This window comes from Panthera uncia, chromosome F2 (assembly GCF_023721935.1).
Source record: "Panthera uncia isolate 11264 chromosome F2, Puncia_PCG_1.0, whole genome shotgun sequence".
Lineage (NCBI taxonomy): Eukaryota > Metazoa > Chordata > Mammalia > Carnivora > Felidae > Panthera > Panthera uncia.
In genome coordinates, this window is record NC_064812.1 from 68,632,350 (window position 1) to 68,658,295 (window position 25,946).

The following is a 25,946-nucleotide window of genomic DNA, read 5'->3' on the forward strand; positions in this document are numbered from 1 at the left end:
AGAGGTCAAGTCTCCGGAACTTTAGAATTATCATTATGGATTGCTGGGATACCATATTAAGTAGTTGCCTATATTGGAAATCCATAGAAAAATCACTAATGTAAGGATTTCTTCCTCAAATCAGTTAGACAAGATCTAGGACTCTCCCGTGCATCTTACCAGTATGTACACGTTTACATGAAGATAAAACACAACAAAAGTTAGTATGGTGCCGTTTTGTGAAATGTTAACTATGTTTTGTTTGTGCACGTGTGAGAGGCTAATGCAATGACTGTTTAAAATACTCACATATTAATTTTATTCTTCTGTCTTACTGACTTTCTACATTTTTGATATTTTATTAGCTTTACCCATAGTAATAATATGTATTAGTCTTGAAATACAAAAGTTATTTTTTTAATTAGGAAATGCAACTTTCAGTCTTCACTATTTCTAATTGCTTTAACATGGCAATTTTTTCCAGCTGCTTTTTAGAAAACTTAGAAGAGTTTGATGTTTTCATGGGCTTTTCACAGCACTTGGCTGTATGGCGAGAGCTCCAGACAGGGTCCCACTTGTCCTGACACTACAATCGTAACTGCCTTTTTCAGTTGTGGAGCACTTCACAGGGTCCAGGATACTTTTTATATGTCATCTGATTCTCACCTCTTCATTGGGAGGTAGGGATTATAGTTCTACTTCCCAGATGAGGAAAGTTCCAGGGCAAAGATGTCCAACACTATCCAAGGCCACAGCGCTGGGTCCAAACCCTACCATTTGCCCTCCAAAGTTCCCACCCCCTCCCATGACTCTTGCCCCTCTGTGTACATGCAGGACTCAGGACAAGGCCACCAAATCCCCTATGCTTTGGATCCCTGAACTGTGAAGTGGCAGTTTGGATTTGACCATCTCCTAGGTCCCTGTGAGCTCCTCGTCATTTTGCATTCAGGTTTATTTAGTAGAATGAAAAATGATGGGATTAAATGTGTGTCACCTGACTGACGGAGCACAATCCAAAGGCTAGTGACTAAAATGGGCTTCTGGAATGCCCACAGTGGTTGGCATGAGATGGGAGCAACCAGGGCACTTTGTTGTATTAGTTCTGATTCTTAACAGAGTCTCATAAAAATATACGGACTCCAAACAAACAAACAAACAAACAAACAAAAACAAGAGAAAAGGAACCTCTATACCCACATGAAAATTTGCATACGATTTTAAATAGTTTATAGACTGACTTGTTAGAGATGTATGGGCCAAGTTAACAACTTCCGGATTAAATAGTACACATGTACACAATTTTGTGGCCTATAGGGGGCCTCACCTTGGTTGCTATCCAAAGTGAGCAAAACTTATTTTGATATGGGAAATAGTCATTGAAAGATATGAAAGGAAAAAGCTATGATGTGTTTTCAAAACAGTCCTTCTTTCCCTGGAAAATGATGTTTCCCATATTACTTTCTTGGTTATTGGGATGGGGTAAGAAAAATAAAAATTGATGTAGAGCAAATATAAATATGTTTTTTAGGAGCATTTATAGAGAATTCCATACCATTTTAATGCTCCTTTTGAATATCTTAAGAGCAATATTCCTGATTGCGGATTTATGGTTGTGATTTCTGTTCCACAACTCCACAAGCTGTATGTTTAGGTCTGACACCAATGTCAGAACCGGGATAAAGAGTAGAAAATATGAACATCAGAGATACCCATATAACCTCCAAAGGGGAAAGGTATTCTACTAATCATACTCTTCTATACTCCCCATGATCTGTTCTTCTCAGAATACAGGAAGAACAAGATAATATGCATGAATCTGAGAATTTAGATTGATGTAATGGTGTTCTGCATTTTGGAAAGTTGAGAACAAAGGAGGACCTCACGTTTTGTCCTATGGTATTGAAAAAATGACCCATGGTCAGTCTGAAGGCCGGATCCACTGTTTGCACCCATTTATCAGCTGTCACAGCATCTAACTTCATATTGAGTAGCCCCCGGTAATGTCTGTTAATGCAAACTCCATCAGGCATAGGATAACTCAGGTCATCAGCAACACCGACTTAACACCTCAATACAAAAACCAGTATTTCTCTTAGAATTGACTGTAGAAGGTTTTCACCAAGTGTTTTTGTTTTGCATGCCTCACAGTAAATATTGTTAAAAAATGAAAGACCAATTTTTAAAATAATTTACAAGTATTCATATAAGAAGAAAATGACTTAAAAAAATACCCACCCAGTCACCTACAACTCATCTAGTGAACAATGCTAATAATACATAGGCTGTGACCCAAGAACTCCGGGATTCGTGGGGAAGTAGGGAGGCGTGGTCCGTCCTCTGGGAGGAAGTGAGACGTGCCAATGCAGAGAGGTGCTCTCAGTGGTGCTTTGCTTCCTAACTCAAGTTCAGCAGCCGTGTTTCAGAGTCAGTGTCATTACTTATTTCGACCTAAAACAGAAAATATGAATTGCTTTAAAGAACTTGACAATTGAAAACCGAATTTCCTTTCTATTCATCCAGGCTTTTCAAAACGCAAAATAGATTCTGGGCGTGCCTCATGCGGTCCATGTATATGACTGTCGCAATAAGAAAACCAAAAACCCATGGGCTTCCTGCTCTTCAGGTCGGGGTGTGCAATCAGGTATAAAAATCAGAATATAGGACTGCTTTCCTGGGAGACAAGTGCCAACCCGTAGCAACTGAAGAATGATGTAAGGGTATGGCCTTTGGTTGTCTTGGGGTAAAGATGACAGGGTAATATTATGTCTCCAAATTGCTAGAAACGTCCCTAGCCTAATCTTCCTACAGTGTTCTGTTGGTTGACTGCTCAAGGATCATCCTCATCTGGCTTTCATACCACTGATCTATGTCCTTACATACATCCCGTCCTATGATGATTAATTTTATGTGTCAGCTTGGGTGGGCCAAGGTAGCCAGATATTTGGTGTGGCTGTGAAGGTATTTTTTAGATGAGATTTACATTTACATCAATAAACTTTAAGTAAAGCAGATTACCCTCCATATTGTGGATGAGTCTTATTCAGTCCCTTAAAGGCCTTAAGAACAAAGACATTCTGTGTCTCCACTGCCTTTGGACTCAAGATTGCAACATCAACCCTTCCCTGGGTCTCCAGTCTGCAAGCTTTCCTTACGCTTGTTGGACTTGCCTGGCTCCATAATCACATGAGCCAATTAAGATCTCTCTCTCTCTCTGTCTCCATACACACACACACACACACACACACACACACACACACACACTATTGGTCCTCTTCCTTGGAATCTCTAGTCACTCTTGCTACCGATTCTAAGTCTATATTAGACAGTCAGCCTTTGGAAGGTGGCGGTTCTGCCTTATGCTTATTCCCAGAATATCAACCACATGCACTGTCTGCCACATAGTTGGCACTTCATAGTGCCAACTTCATTCATAGGGCACTTCATTCATATTTGTTGAATATTTTTGCTCTCACTGTTTCTCTCATGAAAAAAGTCTTAGCTGATCCAAATCCTATTCATCTTTAGGGTTCAGCTGACATTTCTTCTCCTCTGTGAAGACTTCTACTTCTGCTTCAGCCATACTGCTTTCTCACCCTGCTGACAGCAACTCTTACATTATCTGCTGTACCCCATGTGGAGCAAATGGCATTCAACTACACAATTAACTCGGCTCTGATTGTTTCACTCAGATATGTAAGTTTCTTCCCCCCCAACTAAATTATAAGCATCCTGCCAGTAGAAGCTGTGACTTTCTCTATGGCTCAGAATAGACTTTTTTGGTCATAATTTTAAATAACTGGAAAAAAGCTCCAACTTTCCAGCTTTGCTTTTTGGTAGTAACTCTTCTCCAGGGAAGTCCTGTTCCCTCTCACACATCGCAAGAGTTGGAGTCCTTTACTTATCTCCTCGCCTTCCTTTCATGTTCTCTCTGCCTATTTCTCTACATTCCGAAAACTATATAGCCCACATATCTACCCCTTTCACCCCATTGTGACTTAATAGGGATTGGAGCTGAAAGATAAAGGGATAAGATTATGATAGTGGAATTTTTATCATTTTATACTGTATCTTAGTTGGGAAGGGGTTTCAAGGTCCTGAAGTTTATTCATCCATCCAGTAGGCAAATTTCTTCTAGAATGAGGATAAGGCAATAGGGGAAGGAATTTTTGTTTGTTGGGGGTAGTACCGATGGGAGTTTGGGGGGAACTTCTGGGTATACCCATCACATTTATCTTTAGTGGTGAGACCGATCCAATTCTGTTATTCTTGAATTTTCTACACTTTCGGTCCAAGATCAAGCTTGACCTTGTGGCAAGATACTTCATACGTGGTGCTACGTCTTCTGATTGTGTCACATCTGGAGACACATAATGTCGAGTTGTCACTCTTTTAATGATGCTATGATTGATCAATGAGTTTGAGTAGAACAGTTTGAGTTTTGGGAACCTTAAGATCATATATTTATTTTTTTCTTCAGATGTTAGTAGTTATCTGAGGGTACCTACCTTCCAGGCAGAATGAAATCAAGTAGCAAGGTAGTGATGTTATTTTAAAGTGTGTCTTCTGAGAGGCCTGTCATTGTATCTTTTTCTATCGGTTTTCTGTCTCTCTGTATCACTTCTGGGATGTGTGTGTGTGTGGGTGTGTGTGTGTGATATGCCTGTGCTCTCATCTGTGTATTCTACTTTCTTTCCTGTGTCTTGTTTCTTTCCAGAACTTGTCATTACATGGGATTATAAGTGTTTCTTGATATGAATATAAAGGAAAACAAAGTATGTTTTTAACATGAAATTTGGTGTATGTTCATTGCATTGCATTTAATTTTATTTTTTTTTAATGTTTATTTGCTTTTGAAGGAGAGAGAGACAGAGCATGAGCAGGGGAGGGGCAGAGAGAGACAGGGAAGCACAGAATCTGAAGCAGGCTCCAGGCTCTAAGCTGTCAGCACAGAGCCCAACACGGGGCTTGAACTCACAAAACTGTGAGATCATGACCTGAGGCGAAGTCAGACGCTTATCCGACTGAGTCACCCAGGCACCCCACGTTGCATTTAATTTTAGTATCAGAGGATATTTTCTTTTGGAAACAGGCAAAATGAAGTTATTTTTACTTATGTTGATTAATTTGGGGGTGTGCTCCATGTCTCCATGGGTAAATCTATTTCCTTGCTGTTAATATCCATGGTAAGTACTGAGAAGATTCTTGAGAGTTCTGGCAAAGACAGGAATTGACAGTTTCCCTGGAGGGTACCGTTCCGATGTGAGTTTTTTCATTTTGGAAAAGCCTTCATGTGCTTCACAAGGCAGTGGAGAACCAGGTTCCACAAGGTTCTGGGGGCAGTGAGTGAGGTCACAGGTCAAATGAGAAAGTCTTGGCGATCCCTGTGAGACACAGGGGAGATGGCTGACCATCGGTCACGGTCATGGCAGACCGTCTTTTGCGTTGCCTGGCTGCACTGTTGGTGGCATCGTTCCTTCCTAGCCAGTCGGTGCATGAACCGACTAGCATAGTGATGAGTCTGAACCCTAGAAGCACAGCCATTTTACTTCTCCATGGTCAAGTGGCTACACATTAGGGTGTGTTCTTACATCGCCCCTAAAATGAAATAGTCGTTTCCTATGATGGATCAAAAAGTTATTAATGCGAGTGACAAAGGAAAGGCGCCCCAAGGAGAGAAAAAGCAGCAAGCCCCTAAACACTGCTCCTTGGTGCTAAGTGATGCAGGCATGTGGGGAAGCCCGGCTCTCCTCTCGGACAACTAAGAAGGCGCTGAGTGCCTGACATTTGTTGTGCTCTATGCTCTTGACCCTGCCCTGGAGAGTTGACACCCGCATAAGTGCCCACCACTTCCAGGGACTGAGGGAAGCCCTCAGGCACCAGGACTTCACATTCAGTCATGGGAAAAGTGAGCAGCCCCCAGTCTGAGCAGATTCCAGACATCTGGTTCTGCATGCCACAGGGGACAGCCAGCATAGAGAGAGAAATATGGACATGTGAGGGCCAGTCAAGGACAAAGGAAAATGAGATAAAGACAGAGAGTTACCATTTTATTAGTCTTTAGGTACTTGGCCAAGAAATAGAGGTGTGATGGAGTAAATGCAGGTTGTAGACTCTGGGTTCCTCCAGCTTCAGTTTACTAATACATCGCTGGTGGCTACTGGTTTTTAAACCAAGGTTTGAAAGCAAATCATTCTTACCTCTGCCTGCCACACACACAGACACACACACACACACACACACACACGTGTGTTTTGTCTTCTTAGATGGTTCTTAATCTAGGGGTTGCAAATGCAGAACGGTCTGGCTCCAACTTACCGGGATGCTGATAGAAGCAGCTCTTCTTAGGGAAGAGCAGTGGAGGGCCACCCCCATCTGTCCGGCAGCCGGTCATCAGAGGTCGTTTTCCTCTGGGCCTGGGCCATTAGAGGCAGAGACCAGGCAGTGAAGGTACAGGTGGGCGCTGACCGCAGAGCCCGCCTGAAATGGGAATTAGCTCGTCTGTCTTCTCATACTGAGTTGCAACAGTCGACACTCGATCAGCAGTGGCCACGTAGCATGTGACATTTTTTGTGAAGAAAAATTAGCCTCCAGCCAAGGCAATCAGGCAAGTCAAGATACCAGAGAAAAGTCAAGTTCTCATTTGGAAACCTTAGGGAAAGACTGGCTGAAAGCGGGGGAAGAAGCTTTTTCATCAAGTCTTTCTTAATGGCAGTCTCAGGGCATCTTCCTCATGGGAATTTCTAACGTCATCAGATCTCTATCTCTGTTGTGGAACTCAGTTCTGAAATTCCACTGCTGTCTTTCTTTGACAAACTGCCTTGGTCTAATTATTTCTATCTGAAGAATTACTGCTACATAGAACTTAATTTTCCCACTACCCAGTCGCTAACCATTTTGATTTCAACACACTTTAATTTAGTTGCTCACTAGGATGTTCCCTGAAATTCCATATCTCTTTCATAGCTGCCTGGGTTTTTGCCAAGCGATTTTTCTTCCTGAGAGGTAAATCTGCTTTTATTAGCCCTCTCCCCTTGGCGTTAACTGTAGCCCCGACGTAAGCCGCTCTGTAGGTGTCCCCTTCAAAGCCACCACTGACCACATGGCTCTCTGCTCCAATGACAAGAGCTTTTTTCTCCTTGTTAAAGGTGGTGGCAGTGATGGAGGAGGTCCTGGCAGAGACCTAGGCTGTACTTAGGTTGAGAGCTATAGCTCCCTCACTGATGGCCGTGGCAAGATCACGGACCCCAACACGGGCTACCCCTGACCTGTGTGTCACATATTCCCAAGGCAGATCCAGACAACAACCACTGAAAGCATCTCTATAGCTTTCAAATTTTTAAATATTTGATTTTTTTGTGGTATTTCACTGGCGCAAGGTTGGCAGACCCTGTCCTGCTCCCTGGCGGGGACAGGGGGAAGGGGGGAATATGCCAGGGAGCTCCTACTTATTCTACACATCTTGCCAGACTAGAGGCAAGATCAATAGGGTCTTCCCCACTGATTTGTCAAGCTCCTTCCCTTGGCTGTGGTTTCACTGGATAGTAGGAACAGACAGTGAGAATTTCATTCATCTATATAGCTTTTTAAAAAAATTCCAGTATAATGAACATACAGTGTTATATTAGCTTCTGGTACACAATGTGGTGATTCAACAATTCCATACATTTCTCAGTGCTCATCATAAGTGTGCTCTTATTCCCCTTCACCTATGTCACCCATCCGTCCACCAACCTCCCCTCTGGTAGCCATCAGTTTGTTCTCTGTATTTGAGCAGGGTTTTTTGGGTTTTTTTTGGTCTTTTTTTCTTTGTTCATTTGTTTCTTAAATTACACGTATGAGTGACATCATATGGTATTTGTCTTTCTTTGTCTGACTTATTTCACTTAGCATTATACCCTCTACGTCCATCCACGTTGTTGCAAATGGCACGATCCCATTCTTTTTTATGGCTGGCATCTCTGTAGCTTTAGGTGTAAGGAGTGATACTGTTTAGATGGCGGAGCAATGGCTGTGGAGGATCTGGGGGCATCCCCGCCGGGAGTTATCAACATTCCTGCTCTACTTAAACATCTGCTTCCTCATAGGCTTGCTCAGTTTAGGTGACAACTATGGCAAACAGAAGATTGGGCAGTCTTGAATTTCAACTTCATCCGCTGTAGAATGGCCAAGCAAATTAGCCTCCATACACGGAACAGTCATTCTCTTCTTCTGCTTTTGGTTAACTCCTCATTTTCTTTCCTAAGTCAGCTCGGGTATCATCTCTTGGTCGATCTCCCTGCAAGTGAGAAGTAAGCATTCTTGCTTCTGCAAAAAAATTAATTTGGGGACACTGTTTTGCATCTCCTTATTTCTATGTAGGTCTCCTCTCCTAGATCATTGGCTGCCGGAGGTCAATGCTCAAGTGTTGCTAGTCTTTCCATTTCTGGTGTCTGCCACAGGGACTGTGGACACATATTATAAGTAAGTAAATAGTTGTAAATAAAACTAATTTACTTAATCAGGCCTTCTTGATAGCTTGGTATCATTCTTTTGAAAGGAGACAAAGCACGGAAGACTGACTCCATATGTAAAATAACTTCCCCTATCACATTATCCCCAACACACACATTCACACACAATTTGACTGTGGGCACAGGAAAGGTACATTTTATGATGATGAGCAATGACACAGTCAAACACGAGAATGAAGGCTTCCTGTACAAACAGTGTTACCTGTGAATGGGCTGTCTGCTTGTAACTACCCTTCTAGAGTTGAAAGCCACCCTTCTACATCCCTGTACCTGTGAATATGCTCAGGAATCTCCTGATTCCCTTAATGAAGTCCCTTAATGAAGTGGCTTCCTCATAACACCTGGCTTAGTACTCCATGGAGACTAAAGAGCCTTAACAAAAGTTAAAAACCAGCATTCTCTCCCCTCTCTGACAACTTATACAAAAGACTGGCTTTTTCTCCAACCTGTTGCTGGGTGGTGATATGGCATCACCGAGCCCGCCACAACAAAGTCCAACATAATGGCCTTGTTAAAAGAAATCAAGCAGGCGGACTAATGCTAACTGGATAAACTGCAATATTTACATACAGTGGGGAGCACACATACTGACCTCTTAAATTGTTCATGCACAGTGATTTTAATTCAGGTGTAGTTTGATCTTTCAGATTCTTGCTCCCTTCATGGTTGCAAGGCTTTCCATATTCATCTAACAGTAATATGCATAATCTGTCAAAGCAGAAACTTGTTCTATTGCTTTCTGTAGCCTGTAGTTTATGCTACATTCAGCTAAAAAGGTGTGAGAGTTCATCAGTGAACAGGGTAGTTGAGAAAACCCTTTGAGGAGGCAGCAGAGTTGATCAAAGCTTTTCAGGTCATCTCACAGGTACATTTTATGTGTTCTTGATTCACAGAAACGGGAGAGACTTCAGGGAGCATAGATGGCAGTCACTTGCCTTTGGGCCAGGCCAGAGAACACTGTGAAGTACACGGATGCACATGCCATTCAAGAAAGGAGATTCCATTACCAACATCAATCAATTGTAATTGTAATAACCTTCCTTAATAGAAAGATCTTTCTTACATCTGACCAACATTTTTCATAGTGCAATTTCTCTGCTGAGCTATTTTTTTCATAGTGGAGATGAAATAAATCATTCATCACCTTCTTTATTACATATCAAATGTATATTACACTCTCCTAGCCCCTACTAGGCATTGTTTCCATTCTCCTCTCACTTCCAATGCAGTGATCATCTCCATTATTGTCACAATCCCTGCCAAGTTCCCCAGATCTACAAATATCAACTTTTGGAGCACATCATTTACCAGCGTTCGGTAGCATGAGTAATGAGGTGGTGACTGCTTCGTCCCAGAGTGTTATATAGGGTGAATGATTTTCCAAATTGGATTTGCTTTAAGAAACCAACATTTATTTAAACATCCATCATGTGACAAGCACAGTGCTGATTTGTGTGGCTTGTGAGCTATGTTTCCTTTAGATCATTCTGCCAGAATAAAATTAATTCAACCTGGAGAGGTGGAGGGGCCGGTGCAGGCTTTGCAGGGCTGGGGGCGGGGGATTGCAGATATGAAACCACTGTGGCAAAGCAGAGGAAGGCGTTCATGTGTGTTTCTTATCATGTCTTTGGCTTTGGTCTCCAGTGGCTGTTGTACATAATTTCCTTTATCACCATGGAACTGAAGAACATTGGGCTGAAAGAATAGAAGGTCATCTGACCAAGTCCACAATATCAGGCATGGTGATTGCTTATCATTCAGAAATGATCCCGGCTCCACCCCTTACTACTAGTGGGATTTGGGGGAATTTGTCTAACCTCTGTGTACCTCCATTTCCCTTTTTATGAAGTGGGACTATTCATGAGTACCTTACAGTATTTCCATGAGGATAAAGTGAGACAATGCCAAGTGCTTGGTACATGATAGCTATTATTTTATACAGCTGTCTACTTGCTACTTAGAGTTTTCTAGGAATGGAGTCACTGTATCTATTTTCTTGCTTTCCAGGATTTTATCAGTCAGGTGACCATGATACCTTCCTTATACTCAACTGAAACTTGTCCCGTTTAAGGTGCTTTTTGTTGTAGTTGTTGACTTCCTTCCGTGTCCTTTAGGGAGAGTTAGTCAAATATTTGAGTACTAGGCACAATCATAGGTAACTTTACATATACTATACATACCTTACCCCATTTTGAGTACTAGCCACATTTGAGTACTAGGCACACTTAAGTACTAGGTACAAGCTATACATATACTATACCTACCTTATCCCATTGAATCCATCTTCCCTCCTCTGCCTCTGAAACCATATCACAGGTGGGAGAACCAAGTCTCAGAGGTGTCAAGGAAGGCCCCTGAGAGCACACACACAGAGCCTGGATTCTAACCCAATCTTTCTCCCCTTTTCTCTGTTATGTGGCCCCCAAATACGTATCTAGTTTCTCTTCTGTAGACTACATTATCCTTTTTATTTCCAATTTAGCTATCAACCCTCTGATAAGAAAAGCTGAATAAAAATCCCATTTTGGAAACATAAACCACGTTACCTATTTCAAATTCTTTTTGGGATGAATAACAACAATGATGATGTTGGGTTACGTGTAAAAGGTGTGTTTTAAATATGAGTGGAAAATTAAACCAATGATTAGTAGTAGCAGGTCCAAATTATTTCAGATTTGGTTAGTTTTGACCAAGTTAGAACGATTAATATTTTCCATCTCATCACACCTTTACTTACAGGTTAACAGGCTTTAACTCAACATGATCCTGGTAGTAGGAGCGTGCATCAAGTCCACCTATGAAATCAACTGCAAATACAACACAGCCCGATGTGAATAAATGTGTAAATGAAAACACACAGAACACTAGGTGTTTAAAGTAGAACACATAAAAATAATATTAACAAAAAAAATCTGTCTACCACAAATGGAAAAATATGTGTTCAATATAAAAGACTGCTAAAAACAAGATCAATGGTCAAAAAATAGGGAAATTTTAAGAAACACATAAAGAGCTTGGGATCTTAAGGACTGGAAAATCAAAGTTGTTATTGACTTTCGTGAAGAATGAAGTAACATTAAATAACATTAGATTTTAAATAATGTGTTTGTCCTTAGGCATACGGATATGCCCTTTCCCCCTATATATCAAAAGATATACGTCTCGTCTTGTTGCCAGAATCCAATTTTTTTCTTAAGAATATTTATCGCATCATTAGAAAGACCTTTGAGAAGTTGCATAATCTATGCCCATGCCTTTTGTCCTCAAGCCATCTTTGACAAATGGACATCTGCTTTTTGCAAAGGTTTCATCTCTTCTGTGGTAGCATGGTGCTTGTCTCACCGTCTGTGTAGAATCACTGTTCTTGGTGACATTCATTCTAATTTCTGTTTTGATGACAGTTTCCGTCTTTCTTTTCTAATCCTAATGTCCATGCCTAATCTTATTCTCCCCCCTTTTTTGGTAGTCTATTAAAAATTTTAATTACTTTACCTCCAGCTTTGGTTATATTATGGCACTATAACATTAACAGGTACACAGTCATATAGGAACTCTGAACTCTCGGCAAGTGCGTGTGTGTGTAGGTACACAGTATGAAAATATTATATCGTATCTTCAGCTCAAGACAGACATTTCAGTAACCTGTGATTTCAAGATGGATGACTTAGCTTAGAAGTTCTAGTGAAGACTTGACCTACTCTAGCTGTAGCCTCTCTTGTCAATTTCTGACTTGCTGTATCCTTTTTCCCCCCATTGAAGAAGCTGAGGTAAGGCTGGGTCAATCAAAGCTTCACCAGATCACTGTGTAGACATGAACTTTGGGGTCCTGTGGGGGTACACAAGAACCAGGTGGCAAGGGCCATTGTAATTACCATTACTCCAAGATAATCCCCACAGAGACTAGAGGAGCCTGAGGCCCATCCTTTTCCTACCAGGTCATATAAGTTGCCTGGACACCATGTTAGGGACAGAAACAGTGAAGGAGTCCGTCTGAGACACTGGAAAGATTTTCCCAGAAAGTGTAGGCAGTGACTAGGGACCATTTAAATGGTCAGATTGGACTACGTTTTTATCAGGTTAGATATTTAATCAAACATCCACTCCCTCATCTTGCTGACCAATGGGTGGGAAGTTAGAAGGAAAATCACCCTGATTAAAAGTTGAATGAAGATATGATTTATAAGGCACTTTTCAAATTTAAAGAGGGTGTTAAAAATAAAATTACAAATATATACATTTGTGAATAAAAGGATTCAATTGAAAAATTATATACAAAATAAACTTTTTTTTATAAAAATAAAGAGCATATATCTGTATACTTTAAAGCAAAATAAAAAGAAAACTTTTTTATATTGATCATTTGAACATTAAAATGTAATATTCACAGAATCATTATTTTTGGTATAAATTCAGGAACTGCTGTGAATCTGCTCCTTAGCCATCTCTGTCTCTAATAGACCAGATCACCAGAATATACATATAATATATATTTTTTCAATCTGGTTTTATTATTTTCATAAATTTATATACAGTCTTATTCAGATTTTTTTTTATTGTTAGTAAAGTTGAAATTGTTGATACCTTAATTGATTCTGTAAATCATAGTATTTTTAACTACGGAAATAGTCTCCATATAAGGTGCCAATAATCTCCAAGCAAGTTTGCCAAAGAGTAGATATGTGTAATGTTATTTACAGAACTTTCCCAGGTACTGTTATTTTACCTCCATTTAGTGTATCTTTGCCAAACATCTTATAAGACAATAAAATATAAATTGTATCTATTTATGATTTTTTTAAATCACATGTAAATGCTGCACAATTTTTAGGCCCTCTCACAAATCAGCTTCTTTTCATTCTGGTGCAGAATATAAATTTCCTCAATTAAAAATAGGAGCTCTGTCAAAAGAGTCTTTTCTCAAGTCTAGATATTTCAAGAGGAAATTCTAAAATTGAAAAATTAAATCTTGCATAACATTTGAGCTCTCATTATTTAATTTGCCCAGTTCTCTTCCTTTCGTGAGCATAAATTTCAATGTTCTCCTTTTCATAAGCGCTCAATTACTGCCATTGACTAAAAGCTTCAAAGGATGACTTTTGTGGTGCTTCATTTGTTGAATGATTCAGTTTAAAATTTCCGACTGATCTTGAATGAAGTGCAACTAAAATGTAGAAGACCCATTTATAAAAATGCTCACAACTAATATAGGAAAATTAGATTGATTTACAAAATACTTCTTTAAAGGATGAAATGTTCCTAACTCTGAAGGATAAAGAGAAGCAAAGGCAGAAAATGTATTCTGTCATTCTGAAGGTTTTTTTTGTTTGTCTTCAACATCAACCTCATTAGCAAAATGTTTTCAGGTAAATGCAAATCAAAATCACAAGGAGATACTATGTTATACCCACAAAGATGGCTAGAATAAAAACATCAGATAATAACAAATGTTGGTGATGGTGTAGAGAAATCAGAACCCTCATACACTGCTGGTCAGAATGTAAAATGGTGCCGTCACTTTGCAAAACAGTCAGTTCCTAAAATGTTTAAGCAGAGTTATCATATGACCCAGTAACTCCACTCCTAGGTACATACCCAAGAGAAATGAAAATATATGTCCACACAAAAGTGTGTACACAAATATTTATAACAGCATGATTCAAAATATCCAAATGGTGAAAAAATATTCTAGCTTATGTACCCTAAGGTGTGTATGTATACAAATATAATATATATCTTATATATTCTACGTACATCTCTGTATACATAGAAAATTTGAAAACTAGAGTTTCTCTTTTCATTGGTATATCACTGTAGCGTCATTGGGAGGCAATTACAAATTACCTGTGAGCCTGAATTCCAAATATGTTTCTGCTTCACACATTTCTTAATTTAATATGAATACTACGCTTTAAAAAACCCACAATACTGTGCTCCACCGTTTGTATGATTATCTCAAAACGAATAATTTTATCCTTAATATTTACTTAACTGAATTACCGTACCATTGAAAGCAACAGCCTACATGTTAGCTTGGACAGAATGAATATTTAAAAACCTTACTTCAATTCTATGTGAAAGGGCGGGCCGACGCCGGCCGACTCCATCTTGTTCTGTGTCCTTCACCTTGACCACACCTCCTCCCCTTGAGTAACCCCCCCCTCACCTGCCTAACAGGACTCGGACCCTTCCCCAGGACCCTTCCCCAGCCAATCGGCTGAGGCCATAGCCATTACCTCACCAACTGCCCCTAGGCCCCAATAAAACCTTTGTCCTTTTGAAACTCGCTCTCTCTCCCCGGTATCTCACCGCTGCGTCGGTGCAGGTAGGGGATTGAGCTCGAGCTAGCTCGAATAAAGGCTCTTTGCTTTTGCATCGGACTCGGCTCCCTAGTGGTCTTTGGGGATCACGAATTCTGGGCATAACACTACGAATTGGATTAAAAAAAATAAAACGCTATTCGAAAGCAAATTAATTGGTTTTCCGCTGACAGCATCTGAGGAACTGATAACATGTTGGCATTTTGGCTCCTTGGGAGTTGTTTCTTCCACTGCTGGAGACAGCCCATCACCATAACTTCTGGGTGCCCCGTGCCGACCCTCTGTAGCAGCTATGGGCTGGTGCACTGAGCTGCTGGCAGCCTCCAGTCCTTGCTCACCTCCACTGGCACTGAAAGGAATTAGCTGTATCTGCTACTCCTGCCCAAGCACCAATCTTTTTAATCATTGATGGATCTGCACGCTGTCCTTGGAAGAAAGGTCCTAGTTACACGGAATCTGTAAAGATTTGGGGAGAAGACAGGGGCGGCGGTGGTGGTGGTTTTCTTACACACTTAACCATATATGAAAAGAATTCGACTCATTGCCCTTGTGTCTCACACATCTCGAGGATTCTTTTTTTTTTTTTATTTTTTTTTAACGTTTTATTTATTTTTGAGACAGGGAGAGACAGAGCATGAACAGGGGAGGGTCAGAGAGAGGGAGACACAGAATCCGAAACAGGCTCCAGGCTCCGAGCTGTCAGCACAGAGCCCGACGCGGGGCTCGAACTCACGGACCTCGAGATCACGACCTGAGCCGAAGTCGGCTGCTTCACCGACTGAGCCACCCAGGCGCCCCCATCTTGAGGATTCTTAATGGCAGACGCTTGAGGTGCTATCAGCTCACCCATCCCAGATTATCCTAATATAGTTGCTAATGACAATATTTCACTTGAAAAGCAAAAAAATCTAGGACAAAGCCTAAGCCAGATAGGATGCCAGGACAACCTATGTAAACAGGGGCTGTTTCAACCAGATCGGGACACATGGTCATCCCAGTGGACCCTTTCTCTGCATATCAGAATTCTAGTGTGAGGTAAAATTTTCAAATCTCTAAACTTAAATATTACATATTGGTAAAATTCAAATTATCAAGCTTCCGAACGAGACAAGAGTACAAGAAAATGTAAGGAACAATCACTGAAAAGTAGGTATGTAAGAAATTAAAACCATCAAGAATCCTTTATGGATAAAATGCAGCGATATGGGTTTTGGGCAACAGAAGCCTACAAGTCCATGAGATGATGACTTTCCTATATAAAAAGTTAGTTTTCGATGGATATACCAACACTTGCCATCGGCCAGAGTGGGAAGATAGCTCAAGTGAAGGAGTAAATTGGAGCGTAAACTGAAGGTGAGTTTATAGATTCTTTTTTTTTTTTAATTTTTCATGCTTATTTATTTTGAGGGGGGGCGGTGCAGAGAGAGGAAGACACAGAATCCCAACCAGGCTCCAGGCTCTGAGAGGTCAGCACAGAGCCTGATGCCGGGCTCGAAATCACGGATCTTGAGATCACAACCTGAGCCAAAGTCGGATGCTTAACCAACTGAGCCACTCAAGTGCCCCAAGTTTATAGATTCTTAAAGCTTATTTTTTTCGCCTAATGATGTCAAATGCTTTTTAAAAATGAAGAAAGTTTTTTTAAAAGATAACCTAACTAAAGACTTAAAAACAATTCAGTAGGAAAGACCTTGGGCTTTTAAGTTCTCAGTAAGGGAGCCATATTATATGATTAATAAAGTAAAGCAACTATGTATCTTAAAATTCACTCTAAGGAGAGAGATGTGAGAAGATGCTTAATGAAGGAATTTCTCCAGGAGAAATAAGATGAATTTCAACAGAACATGAGAAGGAACAAAAAAGGCATAGATAGACTTTCAGGGGTACGAAGAAAAGAGGATTCGAAAGGAAGCATCCATGAAATCTGGAGTTATTCCAGTGAGAACACCACTTGGGGGTCTTTGGCGGAAGAGTGGCCAGGGAAGAGTTGGGAGAGACAGAAGGAAGCACGGGGAGACAAGGGGTGGGTGTTGGGGGAACCGCTTGCTGGGTGACCTCAAGGACAATTAAGTTGAATTCTCTATACTCTGTATAATTAAAGTCTCAAAGTGTAGAACAAAAAATCAGCATAATTAAGAGTTGGCAGCAGCTGTCCAGAAAAGTCAGCTATGCAGAGGGCTGCTTCCTTCACCTGTTCTGGGAAACCGAGGTGTTACTATAAAAGGTCCCACAGGGAGAGCCTGCAGCCAGAAAACCCCATTGTTTGCAGCCCTTTGAAATGTATTTCTTGTGCTAACTTCCATCAGCACAGCCAAGTAACTTCTTGGAAGAAATTGTTACTTGTAACCCAATATCTTTGCGGTTACTTTAGCCATGCCACATCCCTGATGAGGATTCTCCCCGACCTGAAGGAATTACAAAGTTACTGTAGATTTCAAGCAACATCTTACTGCACGACTAGAGTTGCTTTCCACTTGGAACAGGTACACAACCAATTGCAAGTTTTCTATTTGACTATAGGAAAATTTTTGTCATAAATGAACGTTCCAATAGGTAACTCAGCGCTCCTGACTCGGACATTGCAAACCTGATTAAGTTGATACACCTGAAGCAGCACATTTGTATAAATATACACCTCAGGCAACGCCATTTCCAGTGAGAGCTCAGGCTATCATTTAATGTCCCAGGTGTAACTATACGCACCAAGTGGGGCCCCTGGGTGGCTCAGTCGGTTAAGCGTCTGACTTTGGCTCAGGTCATAATCCCACCGTTGGTGGGTTCGAGTCCCGCGTCGGGCTCTGTGCTGACAGCTCAGAGCCTGGAGCCTGCTTTGCGTTCTGTGTCTCTCTCTCTGTCCCTCCTCCACTCAAGCTCTCTGTCACTCTCTCAAAAGAAATAAATAAACATGGAAAAATTTAACTATATTCCTCAAGTAATCACTAGAATGTAGATGTTTTGTTTCTGATCCAGCTAAGCGGCATGCTGCCTTGTCACTGACTCGAGAAACACCGAGCTCCTGCCACAATGCCCTTAGCTCAGAGAAATGAAAAGACTCCGGAAGATGAGGACCAATTAACACACATTTATTCTGAACTTGCTTCCCGGTCTATCACTGTTCCTTCTACTCAGGTATTGGACTGTTCTTTTTATTATTATTATTATTTTTTAACGTTTATTCCTTTTTGAGAGACAGACACAGAGCACTAGCGGGGGAGGGGCACAGAGCTGTCAGCACAGAGCCGGACGCGGGGCTTGAAATCACCAACCAGGAGAGCATGGCCTGAGTTGAAGTGGGAGGCTAAACCCACCGAGCCCTAGAGTCAGTCCCTAGACTGTTCTAATAAGCATTAATTTTACAAGTACGATTTTACAAGTCGTAAGGGAGCATTTAAGGCCTTAAAAAATACAAATATCTGGGGCTCTTGAATTGTGGTTTACTTGTTCTGCGATATGAATTCATGAGAGAAAAGCCAGGGTAGAGGCTTGACACCAAGTGAGTTCACACAGATAAGATTTTGTGGCACCCCACGGCTAATGAGGGCTTTTAGGAAAGACCAGTTGTTTCGGAGGTAGCTGGCAACGAAACTCTGGGCTCCTAGGGCATGAGCTGCTTTGAAGCATCGCTCATCCGCCATCTCCTGCCTGAAGACCCCGAGCTTGCAGAGGAGAGGGCACGTTGCGCTGTGCAGAATCTCAGGCCGCGGCCGGCCTGCTCACGGCACACCGAGGGGCTGCGGGGGTGCCTCGATGGGTGCGCTGTTGATGCCGAGAGGGTGGCTGGGGCTGTGCTGCTCCCTGCCCCAAACAGCTTTATGCACCTTAAGAGCCCTTCGAACAGACCGATGGCACCCAAATGCAAGCTTGGTAGGTATTCATTGTTGTTCTCTTCAGGGTGCAGGAAGTTCAGAATTTCTTGAAACCTTTCAGAAAGCACACTTAACTCAAAAAGGGAAGCATGCGGGATCCCTGAGATGCTCAAGGATAAGTCGGCCCCTGGTGGGAAGGCAGTGTTAGAGGTGGTGCTGTCCAGATTAGAGCTTTTCACCATTTTTCCCTCTTCCTGTCTGGAAATAGCCATGTAGAATAATAGACTCTTCTCGCCTGTCTTGTCCCCCCCTGTGTCTCAGGTACGGGCACGGAGAACTGATAGAGCTCATTGTCACTGCTGGCAACTTGGTCGGGAAAACACTGGGAGTGGTCAGGGGGAGATGCTGGAGGGTCTGGAAGCATCCCCAAGTATGTCCAGGACTTCCAGCCTCCTTGTCCTAGGGAGGGGGAGGGGAAGCAATAAGAGACCAGTAGACTTCAGCATGCCTTGGGGCAGATGTAGGGACTCTGCAAACGCTCTGTAGTTTCCGGTGGTCATTCCAAGAGCCTTAGTTCCAAAATGTGTGTGTCCTGAGAAAGTACCTGCGGTCATTCTGGTTTCCTTGGTTCCCTCATCCTCCTCCATAATTGTCTTCTTTCCACTTTGCAACGAAAGGTATTTATCTCAGCCATCGGGAATCTTATCTTGGTGCACTATCCTGGAGGGTATCATACTCTAGGTCACTAAACAAAATGACAATTATAATTTCACATGATGATGGAGTAATAGCTACTAAAGACAATGGCTCTAATTTTTTGCTTTCAAACAATCTTGTAATAAATTTTAGTACTTTAACAATAATTTTCGGTACTAGATCACTGGGTACTTTTTAACATATATCTCAGACACTTTACCTATAATTTCACTCTTCTCCACCTTCTTTCTTCCCTGCTTTATTTTCTCTGTTGTGCTTATCACTGCATTATATGCTGTATTATATGTTTCAATTTAAAAAAATCTTATTTGTTGTCTGACTCCCTCACTACAATTTAAACTTTATGGGATAAGAATTTTTGTCTGATCTTGTCTGATTTTGTTCACTGCTATATCCTCAGTTCCTAAAACGGTGCCTGGTAAAAGGTATGCCTTCAAAAATATTTGGGGAAGAAAGGAATCAAAAAAATTGAGAGACACTGCTGTAATTAAATTCCTTCCATTCTCATATTTTTTTCCTGTAAACAAGGTTTCCATAATTGCAACACTAGCATCAAATACTGAAAGTACCTGAGGTAGCCTATCTCATCCTAGCAGTAACTAATACTCATCCATGAATACACGAACTAGTTGAAAAAAAAAACCCAAAACACACTCCATTCGTTTCATTAAGAGGTACTCTTCCATTAAATGTTTCATTTTATGTTTAAGTTTTTCTTTGGATAGGGTTATAGTTGCAATTATTGGCTATCAACATTACTGAGCAAATGTAAACATATTGTACATATTGATGAATATATTGATGAATACATTTATGTTTGCTCAGTCATGTTGGTGGCCAATAACTGTAAGCAAAACCTCATCCAAAGACAAACTTTGACACTTAAAATCTGGTCACAGGAAAAAATTAAATTTTTATTTATGGGACTAAATCTAAACCGATCTGCAAGTCCTTTACACTGAGCACAACAAAACATATTGAAAGAAATTAAAGGTGTCTTAAACAAATGGAAGAATAGAAAACATTCATGGATTGTAAAAGTCAATGCTGTAAAGATATCATTTGATCTGTGGATCAATTAATCTACGGATTCAAAGCAAACTCAATAAAACTTTCAGCAGTTTAATGAAGATGCTGACTCTAAAATGTATATGAAAAGGCAAAGACTCAAGATGAGTTAAGACAATCTTAAAGAAGGACAAACCATCAAATGGCCTAATTTTGGGGTTAAGATTGATAACTGGACTATGCAAATTGCGAACTTTTATTCCTAAAAAGATAACATCCATTGAAAATAAAATTTCCAGGTATAGATAAGTTTTCATTGTAGAGATATATGATAGAATAAGAAAAAAAATTAAGAATAAACATATTACATTAAGACAGAATTCTATGGGTCAAGTGGAATGGAGGTACAAGTTCCAAAAGAAACTGGCACAACTTAAAATTCCAACTGTTAATTATTTAGGTACTTTTTAAATGGATGATTATGGCATTAAATTGCTATGCCATTTAGATTCCATGGGATACATTCAAAAGAGTAATGCCTCAGTTTTATTATGGTCATGATTTGTAACACGTCAATTTTTCTAAGTTGGAATTTCACGTCTCCTCTCTCCATGGTTCTGAGTGAGGCTTGGCTACAAGAGACTTTTGTGTGGAAGATACGGCAGACATAAGGGAAGCAGAAGTTACTGTGCTCAGGAGGTTGATCTAGAGTCCCAGGCTCCCCTGTGGCGGACAGCCAAGAGCGAGATCTGGTTGGCACAGTGGGATCAGCGAACAGTTCAGTGGATGCCCAGCCCTGCCCCTCACATCTGGCAGCACCACATCAACCTTGACCTCAGAATCCGTGCTGGGAGGACAGCCCTCCCTGACCTCCTGTCTGATGTGCCAGAGAAATCACTGAAATGGCTGAGTTTTCTTGGACGTGCCTACCATGAGGAAGAAACGCTAAGTCTGGTTTGGTGATAATAAAGAAAGTCACATTTTTGTCACGTCGTTTTGGGGGTGAGGTAGAGAAGAAGTTTGTTTTCATAATTTTGTAGTATTTGAATTGGATCTTGAAATTCTGTTATTTTAATGATAAATTTTGCATATTGAGTGTCCTGTGCTAAATAAAAGCAGACAATTGATTTGGAGCAAGATCATTGGGTGTGTTACATTATATATGACTCCCTGTATCCACTTAAATTTTAATAGGTTAGCCCATTATTTTTCTCCACAGTGTGCAAGTAATTTATATTCTCACTCAATATTTAAATATGAATGTTCTGGTTTTAATCTAGTGAGTGAGCAATGTCTCTTTCTTTACCAAATTATGAAGAATTTAGTTGTTATCCTTGTTGGAAAGAAAAGCACAATTGCATGTTGGAAAGCACATGGACTTTGGCACTCGAAATATCTAGGTCAAACCTAAGTTCTGCTTCTTACAGATTAGTAGTGAGTTGAGGAAATTCTCAGGGCATCTAGAAAACAATGACCACCTCAGTGTGGTTGCCCGAGATGAGCTAATGGCCTTGGAGGGCTGGCACGCGGAAATCACGCAGCAAATGGTAGGTTGCTATGGATATTATTTGCATATTTATCTTGTTTTCATGATACATTCCCGTCAACTATTGATTTCTGAAATTCCAGAAGCTTTGTGTAACTTAAGATAACAATGATTTGTGAGAATTCCTACATTCTCTTTCCCCTATTCTCCATAAGAATGTCTGTCCTTGAGGAACTTGCATTGGATTTTGAGTTTAGTTTGATTTTCTCATATTTAGAAAGAGTAGCTACTTTGGAGGAGGGAAAATTGGTTGGTCTGCCACACTTTGAAGCCTGAGATTCCACCTTTTATGAGCATTTTTTAAATTATTCTGGAAAAGTTAAGCTTCCTCACATGAAGACGTGGCGCAAGAAAGAAAATAACGCTCAGCGGAAGTAGAATTTGTGGAGTTAACTGCCATGGGAGAGTAGCTCTCCCTCTCTGCAGCGCTGGTGATAAGTCGTCCAGGAGTGTAGATCCAGTGCACAGGACCCACCCAGTACACACGTGACAACCTCCATCACCATTTGTTTGGCTTTTGACTGGCATTGCTTTTATTCTCTCCTCCTTTTTCCCCCCCAGTAGCCCAAACCTTGGGGGGAGAGCTCTCTTTTTTTCTTGGCATTTCAAATCACTCCATAGGATTCTTTGTCAATATATCTACAAAATGCAAAACGCACAAAGTGACTTGTTCCTAATGTTTTTGGCATTATTCCTTTAGATGCTTATTCTAGTCATTCTGCAAGGATCCCAAGGACCGTCTTTAGCATTTTGTCTTTGAATCTTCCACGGGGGAACTTGGTTGCAGTGTCCCTACAGGGTGTTTTGATAGTAATCATCTACGACTGCAGCTTCTCTCCTCGCTCTGAGTTGCAAGAGTTGTATCACCTTTGTAAAGATGCCCGTAACGTACCTGCTTCCACTATCCTACCCCCTCAACACACACACACACACACACACACACACACACACACACTTTTTATAGTTTGTTTTTCTCATATTTTGAAAGAAAGTACATAATTTTTTCCCCCTTTCTTACTTTAGGCTTCATGTTTAATAGCACATTTTCTATTCTTTTTAAAGTTACTCAACTCTTTCAAAGCCACACAGGTTGCGCTCTGTTTTGCCATCACAGGTTACTGTTACCCCTTCGGTTAATCTTCATCAGTAGCTCAGTAATTGGACGGAACGGCTGCTCACTGTTTTCAACCACAGTCTGGCTCTACTGAAGGCCCTTTCAATTTTTGTGGTTTTTCAAATACTGTCTGTTCAGAATCACTGGTGGCTGATGGCCTCTATGTCACTATACTGCTGGGCTCGTTCAGAGGAACCTTTTACTCTAGGGAAAACAAGATAAAACAGAATCCTGAAAACACCATCCTTTTTATTTTTCTTTGGCTGCCTTTCCAGCTTCTGTTGTTTTCCTGGGTCCAGATCTCTAGAATCAGATGTTCCCATAATCAGTGCTGACAGTTGCTTCCCACTTGAAAATTTTCTAGGAGTAGGTAATATTTAATGGAATAATGAATTTCTAAAATCTCTTTGGGGCCAATAAAGCAGAATGGAATGGCCGAGAGGAAAACTAATGCTCAAAAATGTAAGGACTAAAAACAGTTCTAAGAATTTGTCTAAACAGTTATAACTTTTTCCCAGGTAATTAATCTTTTCCTTAGTTGTCCAGTTTTTCCCCCAGTCTGTATTTGTCATTCTCATCTAAATCTAGCTAATCAAGGGGTGCCTGGGCGGCTCAGTTGGTTAAGCATCCGACTTTGGCCCAGGCCGTGATCTCAGGGTTCATGGGTTCAAGCCCCTGTGCTGACAGCTCAGAGCCTGGAGCCTACTTCAGATTCTGTGTCTCCCTCTCTCTCTGCCCCTCCCCCACTCATGCTCTGTCTCTCAAAAATAAATAAACGTCAAAAAAAAAAAAAAAACGAACGTAGCCAATCAAGTCACAAATACCTGTTCACTTTAATGTCTGTCTAGAATTCTTTTTTATTGTCTGTGTCTACAATTTTGGGCATTTCTCCTTGAATAGTATTATTTTTTTTAATGGCTTCTATTATTACTTCTGGTTCTCCTTGTCCTAGGAGTCTCTATCCAAAAAAATGCCATTTCTTCTGAGATCTCTTTTATAAATCCTTTTCTCTTTCTTTGAGTTACTGTTCAAAGAAAATTGAATCTGATCATATTCTTCCCAAGATTAAATCCATTTATTGACCCGCATCATCCAGCAGAAAATCCCAACTTGTGTGACCTGAGTAGGTACAGATGTGACAAGATATCAATTCCCTCATTTCCTGGTGCGTGTGTGTGTGTGTGTGCACACGCACAGCTTGGAGTAGGTAGCCTTCTGGGCCAGTCATTTCTTGCTGGGAGAAAAGTAATTTATTTGCCACAGAGTGCCTTATAAATGTTAGTTTTCCTTATGAGTGCCAAAATACATAACACAAAATACAAAATACAAAATAAGACAGAATCCAGGGTCCCTCAAAGCCAACCCCACCATTCACTTGGTGAACTGAACACACCCAATCACTTATCACTTCTGGGGTAATTCAGTCTTTTCCCAGGCCTTCTTGAATATTCCATGGTTGTCCCAAGCTTTTTTGACATATATTTCCCAGTATTTAAAATGCATTTTCTTTGTGCCCTTCCTGGTGATGTAACACTCTTCGTATAAGACCATGTTCCCATGCTCTGAGCCATGCTTGGTGCCCTGAGACAAAATTAGCCTCTGCTTGTTTTTTTCTGTGTATGTGATTCACTTTATACAGATCGTTATCTGCACTTGACTCTTCTGTAATTATTTACATGTCTGGCTCACTTATTGGAATATAAAACCTCTCAGGAAAGAAACCAAGTCTTATTTATCTATGTATCCTTGTGGCCTAACACAGAAGTCTTTCAATAACTGTTTCTTGAATGAATCAATCAATAAAGAATTAGCTATTTAACTTTATTTAAGCTTTAAAATTAAACGATAATATGCTGAGTCTGTACTATAAATACTTTTGGATCTTGACAGGTCAGTGACCTTGGAACAAGAAGAGATATGAGAGAATTGCAGAATCCAATAAAAAATATTTAAATGTCTACAAGGATTGGCAACCTACCGAGAATATAAAATGAACACGGAATTCTATCATGTTATATGGTTGGAAGAAGTATATGGGATGTCAGTACATGGAGAAGTACATGGAGTGTCTCTTGAGTCATATGGAAAGACATTAAAATGTTTAAAGAATTTGTGAGTATAAAACCAATCAGAAAGAGACTCTTAATAGGAGTAAAGTTTTCTGTCTACTGAAATCTTATGTCATGAGTCCTAGTGTTGTGGGCTGCTAAGCTAATCACATTTAAAGGGTATGGGATGAGACCTCCTCTCGTTCTACCAACATTAAAAAAAAGCCCAATATATCCATTAGTGGAATTTCGGTCCTGCTTGGCAGCTGTCAGTCTCTCAGCATGTAGCAAATTCAAATTGTTTGAGATACTCATTCATTGGAGAAATGCATTTCCAATACTAGGAACTGACTACAGAGAGAGGAAAAGAAGCCAACTTCAAGCTTTTAAAACCCTTTTATGAAGTATAGATTAGGATATTGTAATCATTGGGATAGTCGGTGTTTATTTGGTATGTAAAATCTTTGGTTCTTAACATAATCAGACAGATCATGTTAGGTCTGGCAGATTCCCCCTGTAAAACAAATTCAAGTTTTGAATTGGCTAATTAATTTTACACTTGTGATTTTAGGTTGAAAGACATGGGAAAACTTTATTAAATTTGTGTAATATATGTTTTTTAATATGAAATTTATTGTCAAATTGGTTTCCATACAAAACCCAGTGCTCATCCCAACAGGTGCTCTCCTCAAAGCCCATCACCCACTTTCCCCTCCTCGCCGTCTCCCACCAACCCTCAGATTATTCTCAGTATTTAAGAGTCTCTTATGGTTTGCCTCCTTCCCTCTCTGTAACTCCCCCCCTGGTTTTCTGTTGAGTTTCTCAGGATCCACATATGACTGAAAACATATGGTATCTGTCTTTCTCTGCCTGACTTATTTCACTTAGCATAACACTCTCC

The 25,946-nt window shown here is 40.6% G+C and overlaps 1 protein-coding gene across 1 annotated transcript in view; it reads right to left on the reverse strand.

Annotated features, from left to right (window-relative positions):
* Positions 1–1,128: 1,128 nt before the first annotated feature.
* The window catches only part of NKAIN3 (sodium/potassium transporting ATPase interacting 3), a 286,290-nt gene continuing 261,472 nt past the window's right edge, over positions 1,129–25,946 (reverse strand). Inside the window, exons 6-8 of the mRNA XM_049632693.1 lie at positions 11,235–11,296; positions 8,920–8,928; positions 1,129–2,427 (exon numbers count right to left, since the gene is read on the reverse strand). Coding sequence (XP_049488650.1) covers positions 2,374–2,427; positions 8,920–8,928; positions 11,235–11,296 — 125 coding nt within the window. The 3' untranslated portion in view covers positions 1,129–2,373. The remainder of the gene's footprint in view (positions 2,428–8,919; positions 8,929–11,234; positions 11,297–25,946) is intronic.